The following is an 11,369-nucleotide window of genomic DNA, read 5'->3' as shown; positions in this document are numbered from 1 at the left end:
AAACCATCGGTGAGGCTAGCTCTCTGCCATCACACTGGTCTGCTCAGTGGGCCCTCCAGCTGTCAAAAGGTAAGAAGACAAACATTTACACAGACTCCAGGTATGTTTTTGCTACTTTACATGTACATGGGGCTTTATATAGAGAGGTCTTCTGACAGCCAGCAGAAAGGACATTAAAAATAAAAAAGAAATTCTGACCCTATTAGATGCTGTCTGGGACCCAAAAAGGGTTGCAGTCATACACTGCTAAGGACGTCAAAAAAGGATACCCCCCAGGCTCGGGGAAACAGACTGGCAGATAAAACCGCTAAACAAGCAGACGAGGGCTTGGGGGTGACAAGTGAAGCCCCTACTAAAGCTCTTGTATTATCAGAGATGCCTGAGCTAACACTGGAGTCTCCAAAATACACTGAAGCCCAAAATCAACTAGCCAAAGTGGAAGGGGCATGAAGACTGAAAAGGGGTGGTGGGAATTGCCAAGTGGAAAATGATTGGTACCCGAGGAGCTGGCACCCACTGTGGTAAGCCAAACACACCAAGCATACCACCTAGGCCATGATAAACTGGAAGAGCTAATTTGAAAATATTTCTTGGTTCCCCACCTCTCTTCCCTATGCAGAACAGAATCTTAGAGCTGCACTGCCTACTCACAGGTTAATGCTGCCTCTCGGCACTATCTTGGGTGAAGGGTGATTTGTGGAACATCGTTATAGTTGCCTTGATGGTTCTGCTTTGTGGACCCTGCATTTTACAACGTATTATGAACTTTGTAACCCAAAGATTGGTGTCGTTCTCCCAAATTGGTGGTTGGAGAGCCAGGGTGCAATATATCCCTATGAATGATGCTCATACTATGAGTTAAGAGCATCAAGAGGAGGGAATGAAGGAGGAAACAGAACAGGTTCTATCTTGAAAGCAGGACTCCATCTTGGGCCGGACTGTGGACTTTGAGCTATATGCCCAGTAACTATGGAAATGACATACCAACTGGAAAACCAGGCCCCCGGGGCTCTCCGTCACTAAAAGAATACCCTAATTATCTGTGTAACCAAATAGAATCATGCATTCTATTATGTTTATTGGGGTATGACCACAGGCCTATTGATAACTGTCCACTGTTAACTATCTAGGCTTAAGGCATATGAATCACTGGGTTAGCTTTGATTGTCAGGGAATTTGGGGAGGTGGGTTTGTGCACGTACACTTAGGGTATATAAGGCTTTCCCCAAAACTGGTCGGGGTCCTTAGCTAAAAGGAGACTCTGCCTTGGGCCCCCTGGTGTAATAAACTGCCTGCACTATCTGCATTGTCCTTCTGAGTGAGTTTGTTTCCCGGAACGCATGGCTATAACACTATTAAGAAACGAAAAGAGGTTAATGAGTAGCTCCCATGTTCTTCTGCCATTGGTACACAGTTAGGGAAGAAAGGGCAGGAAGGCATCTGATGGGGCTGTTTCTTATTCACTGACTTCACAGGGGCTCATTTCAGCTTTTTAGATGCGCCGAAATGAAAACTCAGTGTGTTTCCTTCTTCCGTGACTTTTTGTCATTCCGACTGGTTTCCCAGGATTGGGGAAGGTGCAGACAAACCATCCAGGGTGGGCAGCCGACTCTAAGGTATTCCGAGAGCCGACTTTATTCCGATAAAAGATGAAGGGCAGATATTTCCCTTTCTTCTGGGCAGCCAGTTTGGAAAGTTTCTTCTTCTAGGAGGTAAGAGAGATGAATTAGACAGTACAGGCTTTGGGATGGAGAAAACTCAGCGTGTGTGCTCTTGCAGTAAATCCTCCCACTCAATACTCTCAGGCAGATGGATGCTCCTGTTATATTAGACAAAATTAGAATTTGTGGAGCATCTGGGTAAAGAATCTGCCTGCCATGCAGGAGACACAAGAGACACAGGTTTGATCTGTGAGTTGGAAAGATCCCCTGGAAAAGGGCATAGCAACCCACTCCAGATCCTTGCCTGGAGAATCCTGTGGACGGAGGACCCTGGCAGGCTACAGTGCATGGGGTCACAAAGAGTCAGGCACGACTGAAGCAACTGAGCACAGCATAGCACAGAGAGGCATTAAGGACTTTGACTTTCCACTTGGGTGGCCGAGGGCAAAGGAAACTGGTTGAAACCCTCACCTTCAGCTGCAGGGATGGCTTGTGTCCTTTGTTTGTGTCACAGCAGAGACACAGCTGGCCTTTTGAGACGGCCAGAAAAATGGGGCTTCCTTTGTTCTCATAAGCTGACTTCACACGGGAGGCTAATACAAAGAAGATTTCTGGAAAATGATAGAGGAATGGGTTAGTCTTTGGCATAAGGAAGAGGCCCTCTTGTCTTCTGAGGTTTTGGGCAAGATGTGAACAACCTTTCCCTTCATGTCTGTTAGTGGCTCAGTTGTGTCCGACTCCTTGTGACCCCATGGATTGTAGCCCACCAGGCTCCTCTGTCCATGGGATTTTCCAGGCAAGAATACTGCAGTGGGATGCCAATCCTGTCTCTAGGGTATCTTTCTGAGTCAGGGATCAAACCCAGGTCTCATGCATTGCAGGCAGATTCTCTACCATCTGAGCCACCAGGGAAGCCAGGGAAGCCCTTTATTCTTGGTCAAAGACCCCCTCATTCACTCTGGTCAATTTGCCCCTTCTTCCACAGCCTGGGTCTTTCTTTCAGAAGGAGAAACCTCCCAGAAAGACATCCCTCAAGTCTAGTCATCATTACAGACTTGCCATCTAATTCCTAGCAATCCTAGTGGTTCCTGGACCCTTTCACCCTGCTCCCCTCCACCATCTGGAGCTGCAGGAGTGATGCAGCCTGAGCTGAGCCCCTCACAGGAAGGCCGTCCCCTGACTGCAGGGACGGAAAACACGACACCCCTGAGAGTCACCTGGGAGTATGTAAGTCTTATCCGGAACTGCTCTGAGGGTCTTGGAGTCCAGGACCAAAACTTTTTGATCCCCGTCATGGATGGTGAATTTCTCTGGGCCGTTGGCCTTCACTCTTGGACCTAGATCAAATTAACCAGATAGTAACATTTCACACTAAGCACAAAAAATTCGATCTTCTGTCCCTGTGTGTGTCCCTCAGTCGTGTCCAACTCTTTGCGACCCCATGGACTGTAGCCCACCAGGCTCCTCTGTCCATGGAATTCTCCAAGCAAAAATACTGGAGTAGATTGCCATTCCCTTCTCCAGGGGATCCTCCAACCCTGGGATCAAACCCAGGTCTGCTGCACTGCAGGCAGACTCTTTACCATCTGAGCCACCTAGCCCTTGGTCGATGGTCCTGGCCCCCCACCCTGCCTGTGAACTTGGCCATCACAGCCTCCTGAAGATTTCTCCCATCCCAGGCTGTCTGCCTTGCTCCAAACAAGCAACTTAGCATGTATGTAAGCATCTGGGCTCTGATTCTGAGACATGGGTTCAAATCCAAGATCTGCCGCTTACTATTTTAGGACTTGTTTAGTTGTTAAGTAGTGTCTGACTCTTTGCCATCCCATGGACTGTAGACCTCCAGGCTCCTCTGTCCAGGGAATTCCCAGGCAAGAACACTGGAGTGGGTTGCCATTTTCTTTACTGGGGGATCTTCCCGACCCAGGGAAGGAACTCACACCTCCTGCATTGGCAGGTGGGTTGTTTACCATTGAGCCACCAGGGAAGACATACTTTAGGACTTAGAAGTTACTAAATCTCTCTAAACCACAACTTCTTCATATGTGAAATGAGGGGAAGTGGTAGTAACAGTGCCTACCTGGGGTCTTGAGAGAATTAAAATGCTTAATGAGATGAATAAGAGTTAGCCAGGTATCAGCTTCAGAAATCACTCAGTACTAGTGAATCATTACTCTTCTTAATCCTCTTTCCTGCATCCTCTCACTGTGGGCATCACACCACCAGCACTGCCTGGGCTGGGACAAACCCCTACTAGTCGATGCACGGACAGTGGCAGAGCAGGAGGTGAGATGTGGAAGTAGGAAGCGCCCAGGAGCACAGCTTCATACAAGATTGAGCTGGCATTGCCGGGTTCCCACAAGAAGCTACAGGGTTTGTGCCTGGCCTTGGAGGAACCTCCCTGAACAGTCAGGACCTGACACAAGAATACCAGGGGACTTCCCAGGGCCTAGCTCCTAGAGACACATTTGGGCCATTCCTGCCTAGAGGTACAGCCACACAAGGAGTCTTCCCTACTGGGCCTTGGACAGAGCAGGTGGCCCAGCTTTCCCTTGTAGGATTAAGGGCAGGAGCCCACACGTGGGCCAGCAACCATCAGTGACAGGTGGCTGTGAAATGTCCAGGGTGATAACACAGTAGCCACCAAACCAGGTGACCGTGTAATATAATTATCCACCCTAGGCAATTATAACCAGAAATGAAATCTGAAGTCTCGTTCTCATCCTCTGCAATCAGCACGAGGCCCCTGACTGGTCTCAGCTTGGAATGCCCTTCTGGTCTCCTTCTGCCCGTGAGTGGGGAGGGCTCCTGCTGGCTCTCCTGCCACCTCCTCCAGGAAGCCCTCCTAAGCCCCTCTGTGGGGCCCACTTCCTCTCTGGACCACACAGCTCTTTGTACCCATTCCTGAAGTATAGGTATTGGTGTCCTTGCCCATTTCCCTGCATCATTGTAAGCCCCCTGGGAGCAATTCCCCTGCCTGATTCACCCACCATCCTCAGCCCTGGCCTAGAGCCCCCCAAATCATGGACATTTGATCAAAAAAATGACTGGCCCAGGCAAGACCCTAAGGAGCTCTGTAGTGGTGTAGGGGCAGATGAGATCTGTGCTTCTCAGCTCTGCTCAGGTTAGAATGTCCTAGGCAGCATTTCTGGGCCCTGGACATTCTGAGTTCATGGTTTGGGTGCATGTTGATTCAGAATCATTAAACTAGATTAACTCTCAGCCTTGCAATGTGTCAAATGTTAACCAAACCTACAGACTCAGCCTTTCAGGGCTGTTAATGCTCATGGTCTGAGGACCAGGCTTTGAGTGTCACTGTCTAAGGCAGTGTTTCAGTCTTGGCTATACAGCAGAAATCACCTGGTGGGTGATCTTTTAAGACCATAGATGTCCAAGCCCCAGCCCCCTGAGATTCTGATTCAACTGGTCCAGGGTGAGACCCAGACATACTATATAAGTTGCATTCCTAGCATTAATACTGGGCTTTATTTTTTCGAACCTTTTTAGTATTTCCTAAATTTAGTCTTCTTTTCCTTCTGTTTCCCTCCTATCATACCCTCCCTTGGGCCCCCATCATCTCACACCAAAGCTTGGGTAGAATCCTCTTAACTTGTGTTTCTCACATTATGAAAAAACTGAAAAGTGAAATGAAAGTCACTTAGTAGTGTCGGACTCTTTGCGACTGCATGGACTGTCGCCCACCAGGCTCCTCTCTCCATAGGATTTCCCAGGCAAGAATACTGGAGTTGCCATGCCCTCCTCCAGGGGATCTTCCCAACCCAGGGGTCGAATCTGTGTCTCCTGCACTGGCACTCAGATTCTTTACCACTAGTGCCACCTGGGAAGGTCATGTAGAACCTTTAGATTCCAGCACGTGTCACTTCTGTTTGTGTCACCTGGCACAGGTAACCTGCCACTGTTCCTCAGTTTCTGCCCATGGAATTGGTGATGTTAACCATTTCCTCATGGGGTTATGGGAGGTTCACAGGGTAGCTTGTGAGAAGGGTTTTAGCTTAGCCGAGCCACCATGGCCTTCAGGGGTGTGGGTTCCAGGGTGCCCCCTGCTGGCCATGTCTCTGATTTTCATAAACACAGTGAGAAAGGACTTCAGAGTTTCCAGGCTCCTGGCCATGATCAGAGGGACTATCAGGCTCAAAACCTTTCTTCTCTTGTGCCCTTCAGCTGCTGCATATTACCTGCACCTCAGAAACCAACTTGGGCTCATCTTTCTTTTTTTTGTAAATTTATTTATTTTTAATGGAAAATAATTGCTTTACAATATTGTCTTGGTTTCTGCCATACATCAACACCATACATGTTATCAGCCCTCCTGAGACTTGCTTCTATGAAAATAAAGCCTCAGCTCCATCCCAGCACCTGAGGTGCCCCCAGTCTCTGATTCTCCCACTCCCCTGAGAGCCCAGCAGCTCATCCTCCATCCACACCCTCACCATTTACCACACTCATCAGTTCACCCAGGGGCCTTACCTGCATGGGCAGCACTCATGGAGGTGAGGCTGGGGACTGGCTCCAAGTCATCTCTGACTGAGTCTGGGATCAGAGACAGGGAGGTTAGCACAGGCAATTGAAATTTTCAGGACCATCTTACTTCTTTTGCATGTGTTTTGAGAAACACTGAAGCAGAGAAATAGTGATGACGTTATAAATAGCTTCCTTGGTCTAAAATGGTAGAGGTGAAGATTAGTTTCAGTGGTTGGGGGGCTTCTGGTATGGTGCTGTGGATAAGAATCTGCCTGCCAGGGCAGGGGACATGGATTCGATCCCTGGTCCAGGAAGATTCCATGTCCAGAGCAGCTAAGCACTTGCACCACAACTACTGAAGCCCATATGCTCTAAAGCCCGTGCTCTGCAACAAGAGAAGCCACCGCAGTGAGAACCCCACACACTGCAACGAAGAGTAGCCCCTGCTTGCTGCAACTGGAGAAAACCTGCACGCAGCAACGAAGACCCAGCCCAGCCAAAAATAAACAATTTTTTAAAAAAGGAGATAGTTTCTGAGTGCAGAACTTCCTAGAGCCCATACTTATTAGAAACACATGCACTGCATTCTTCCAGTGGAGATAATATAACTTGCCCACATTACTCTGAGAATCATCTGGAGGATTTTCTTTCATGAAACATCATTTGAGAAATTCCTGAATAAAGTGTCTGGTCATAAACCATACAACTCTTGCACACTGAGAACACATAGAACTGCTGCTGCTGCTGCTAAGTCGCTTCAGTCGTGTCCTACTCTGGGCGACCCTATAGACAGCAGCCCACCTGGCTCCTCCATCCACAGGATTCTGCAGGCAAGAATACTGGAGTGGGCTGCCATTTCCTTCTCCAGAAGACGAAAAACCGAACCCTGTGCTCTGGTGTGAAGGTGTTACCCCATCTTTGCTTTGCTGCTCCTCTGCCATCTGAGACAGCTCTGCCTCCCTCCACTTTGACCATCATCCTCCCATCCGTCCCTCCAGCTCTAACAGTCTAGGCTTCCGAGAAGTGGGAGGGGAAGGCTGTGGGGAGAAGTGGCTCAGACAGAAGCCTCTCCAGTTCTGTGTGGGGAACAGGAGGCATGCCTTCACCTCTTGTGCAGCAACAGACAGAGGCAGAGCCAGGATGTGGTCTCGAGGTCACAGTCTGAAGCTCCCTGGCATTCGGAGACTATGGTATCTGGTGTCTGTGCCTTCCAGTGTTTGCTCCTCACTGTCTTGGGGACAGAATGGGCAGGGTGGCCTCCACATCACCCGTGTCACAGGAGCAGGGCTGGTGCCAAACTGCTCTGTTGTCACTGTTAGCAGGTCCACATCCACCAGACCAACATCCTGATTCTTCGTTTTGCAACTCTGAACACTGTGTGTGGGTTGAAAACTCCAGGATTTGGTTTCTGGTGTGTTACAGACCTCTCCGTCCACGGTCTGTGCATTAGACAGTCATTTGGGTCAAAAGCCTCCCCTTCTTGTTCCTGTGGAGCCGCTATCCAAGTGCCTTCCTCCAGCAGGTACTCAGAAGCCCTGAGCTAGGGTCCGTTTTCCAGCCCAGACTCAGAGAACCCCTTCCATCACATGGGTTTCTCCTCTGCCTGGGCCGGTGGGGAGGAAAAAGATGTCTTTGGAGGATTCAAAACCATTCAGGTGGTGGGGCTTCCCTGACAGCCCTGCCCACCAGTATGGGAGACATGGGTTCAATCACTAGGCTGGGAAGATCCCCCATGCTGCAGAGCAACTAAGCCCATGTACCACAACTACCGAGACCAAGTGCTGCAACTACTGAAGCCCAAGAGCCCTAGAGCCTGTGCTGTGCAACAAGAGAAGCCACTGCAATGAGAAGACCATGCACCACAACTACAGAGTAGCCCCTGCTCACTGCAGCTAGAGAAAAGCCCATGCAGTAATGAAGACCCAGTACAGCCAAAAATAAATAATTAAAAAAAAAAAAAAATCCAAGTGTTGAATCAGGACTTTGCACCCCAAATCTTTGGGTGAAGATTTAGCTACCATCTGGTGCACCTGGACATATGGGACAAAGCCTCATTCCCCCTTCAAGGATTTCTCTTGTCTAATTCGTTTTCCAAGGAAGTTCTCAAAACTCACATACCAGGCAAGGTCAACAGGGAGAAGCTGGGTCTGGGCCCAGCACCTCATAAGGTCCCTCTTTAGGAGTTACACTTTGGCCCTGGTGTGGATTTCTTAAATAAGAATCTTACCTTCTGAGGAGCACTGAGGTTCATCTCTTTCCCAGTCTTCACAGTCCATTTTCATACCTGGGTTCTCCTCCAAAACAGACATTTTCAGTGTGAGGAAATGACTCAACAGGAGGCTGGGATGAAGGGCAGGACCTGAGTGGACAGGAAGAAAACTGGTAATGGCATCTTCTGACCCCAGAAGACCTTGCTGAATGCCTGTAAGTGTCCATCAGGCTTCAGGCCTTGCTCTCTGCCTGGAAACGTTTGCGGCATCCAGGAGGTCCTCCCAGGCCTGGGCCATCCTTCTTTGATGTTTGCCCTCCAAAGCGATGTTTTTGAAATATATCATTTTTATGATCTTGACAACCTTTTAGCAAAATGACACAGAAAATTCAAAGTATATTGTTCTACAGTATGGAGTTTCCTTTCAAAACTAAAAATAGAGCTACCACATGACCCCAAATCCCACTACTGGGTGTATATCCAGATAAAAACATGATCCAAAAGGATACATGCACCCCGACGTTCACTGAATAAGTGTACAGTAGTGAGGATATGGAAGCAACCTAAATGTCCATCAACAGAGGAATGGATAAAGAAGATATGGTGTGTATATACAATGAAATATTGTCCACTCACTAGAAAGAATGAAATAATGCCATTTACAACAACATGGATGGATCTAGAGATTGTCATACTGAGTGAAGTTAAGTCAGACAGACAAGGAGCAGTATCATATGACATCACTTATATATGGAATCTAAAGAGAAGTGATACAAATGAAGCTATTTACAAAGCAGAAAGAGACTCACAGACTTAGTTAGAGAATGAACTTGCGGTTGCGGAGAGGGAAGGATGGAAAGAAGTGATAGTTAGGGAGTCTGGGATAGACATGCACACACTGTTATATTTCAAATGGATAACCAACAAGGACCTACTATACAGGACAGAGAATTCTGCTCATGGGGCAACTTGGATGGGAGGGGAGTTTGGGGGATAATGGATGCATGTGTGTGTATGGCTCAGTCCCTTCGCTGTTCGCCTGAAACTATGACATCATTGTTAGTTAATAAGCTATACCCCAATACAAAATAAAAAGTTGGGAGTATATTTTTCTAATCCTGGGACTGGAGAAAGACAGCCCACAGGCCAAATCTGTCCTACCACCTGGTTTTAAATAAAGTTTTATTGGAACACAATCATGTCTGTGTTTACGTGTTTTCTATGGCTGTTCTCTGGCTGCAACAGCAGAGATAAGTCATTGAAAGAGAGTCAAAGAAAGCCTCTACTGCTTACTGTCCCAATCTTCATAGAAAAACTTTGCCAACCCCCTGGTAGAGTCTAGTCAGCAAAGAAAGGCCATTTCTTTGCAGCCTCTTGTCATGGAAAACAGAGCCTCCAGAGATCCCAAGGAGCTCAACTCCTGATGTCTTGGGGCAGGGCTGACTCAGAATCCCCTCACAGGACAAGCTTGGAGGAGAGAAGCTTTCAAATACTTTCCAGTGGTACATATCACCTCTCACCCAATTCACAAAGCCCATTCCCCAACATGAGTTCAGGGCAACACAGTGAGGGAAGTGGGGCAAGAATTGTTTATTCCCAATTTACAGACGAAAAAACTGAAGGTAGGTGACATGTCAAGGCTGACACCACTTTTAAGGTTGCAGAGATGGAAGTTTTGTGTGAAAACCCAATCCTTGGAAAAAGGCTTAGGAAAAAGACAAAGAGAACCTAGATGGTTTTATAATAAGTAAAAATGACTAGGAAGAGCTCCAGGGCTTGTCAGTAGGACAGTGAGCAAAGGAGAGGATGACCACCGGGCAGTTCTGGGGGGTGCGGAGAACTGATGGGTCTTTAAGGGCACAGATATCTACTATTTGATCCTCAGTAGTTCATTGTTTGCATCCCCTGAATTCACAAAGCACACCTGCCTTTGCAGTTTGAGGGACAAATCAAGGGACACAGAGGATTGGTGGCACTTGAGAAGGCAGAAAAATTGGCATTCACAGGAGGACATCAGAACAAAAGATAAAAATGTAGGTATCCAAATATACGAAGATGCTGCTAGTGACCCGAAGGATGCCCACAGGCTGGAGGACCTAGGGATGTCCCTGTGAGCTGTTTATGGAATTTGCCACCTATGTCAAGGTAAATGCAGGTGGCTTCCACAGAGCTTCCTAAAGAGGCAGTGCATTCAGCCATTGACAGTCATCTCTCCAGCTCAGATCGCTCAAAATATTGGGTTCCAAAATATCTTTCTGAAGACCAGCACTTTCCAGACTCTGGAATGAGTCTTCTCAGCCTTCAGAGAAGAGGCTGGCATTATCTGAGTTTGCAGGTTTCCTAAGCTCAGGGATTGCCGGGCCCTGGAGCAATGTCTGCTTATTGGTAGCCCTCCTAAAAGGCTTCCAGCTGCTTTGGGGGCTGAAAGCAAGGTGGTCTGGGCAGGTCTCAGACAGAATATTTAGAAATTCAGGAACTCCATGGAGGGGCGGGCTTCTGTTAGGGAAATAGCAAGGCAGACACCAGTTGCTGCTGGGCTCCTCCATCTATATCAGGTGGTTCCTCAAGCCAGGGGTAAGGACCACGTGGGCTTCCTAGAGGCTTGGTGGTAAAGAATCCGCCTGCCAATGCAGGAGATAGAGGTTCAGTCCCTGGGTTGGGAAGATCCCCTAGAGAAGGAAATGGCAACCCACTCCAGTATTCTTGCCTGGGAAATCCCATGGACAAAGGAGCCCAGCGGGCTACAATCCACGAGGTCGCAAAGACTTGGGCATGACTGAGCGAATAAACAACAAAGGGACCACTTACCTGGGTCAGGGAACCCCGAAGTCTGTGGCTCTGTTTTGGGCCCCTGGAGCACTGTTGTCTTATACTCTGGAGGGACCAGGCGTGATCCTCACTTTGAGTAATCAGTTTGGAAGCCTATATGCAAATGCAGCATCTCTCCAGCTAGTCATTGATGGCATCTGAGGTTATTAGTTCATCATTCATTGCCTGCCATCTTTCATACCAAAGGT

At 48.1% G+C, this 11,369-nt stretch overlaps 1 protein-coding gene across 2 annotated transcripts; it reads right to left on the bottom strand.

The window, feature by feature from the left end:
• Window positions 1-1,492: 1,492 nt before the first annotated feature.
• On the bottom strand, window positions 1,493-8,452 carry IL37 (interleukin 37). Of its 2 annotated transcripts, XM_019969694.1 has the most exons (4): window positions 8,371-8,452; window positions 2,879-2,998; window positions 2,133-2,272; window positions 1,493-1,705 (listed from the first exon to the last, which is right to left on the bottom strand). In XM_019969694.1, the coding sequence occupies exons 1-4, from the start codon at window positions 8,450-8,452 to the stop codon at window positions 1,493-1,495; spliced, it is 555 nt and encodes a 184-aa protein (XP_019825253.1). The 2 variants fall into 2 exon arrangements, with proteins under 2 accessions (XP_019825253.1, XP_019825254.1); XM_019969695.1 differs by lacking the exon at window positions 2,879-2,998.
• Window positions 8,453-11,369: the final 2,917 nt, after the last annotated feature.

This window comes from Bos indicus, chromosome 11, assembly GCF_029378745.1.
Source record: "Bos indicus isolate NIAB-ARS_2022 breed Sahiwal x Tharparkar chromosome 11, NIAB-ARS_B.indTharparkar_mat_pri_1.0, whole genome shotgun sequence".
NCBI classification, from domain to species: Eukaryota; Metazoa; Chordata; class Mammalia; order Artiodactyla; family Bovidae; genus Bos; species Bos indicus.
This window is presented reverse-complemented; position numbering and strand designations above follow the sequence as displayed.

Bases quoted from the DNA above. Each gene is read 5' to 3' on its own strand.
- IL37 (XM_019969694.1), bottom strand. From the start codon at position 8,452: ATGTCTGTTTTGGAGGAGAACCCAGGTATGAAAATGGACTGTGAAGAC. The intron at 2,273-2,878 runs GTGACTCTCAGG...ATCATTTTCCAG, and splicing joins TAAGACTTACATACTCCCAG to AAATCTTCTTTGTATTAGCC. The intron at 1,706-2,132 runs GTGAGGGTTTCA...CTTACCTCCTAG, and splicing joins AGCCATCCCTGCAGCTGAAG to AAGAAGAAACTTTCCAAACT.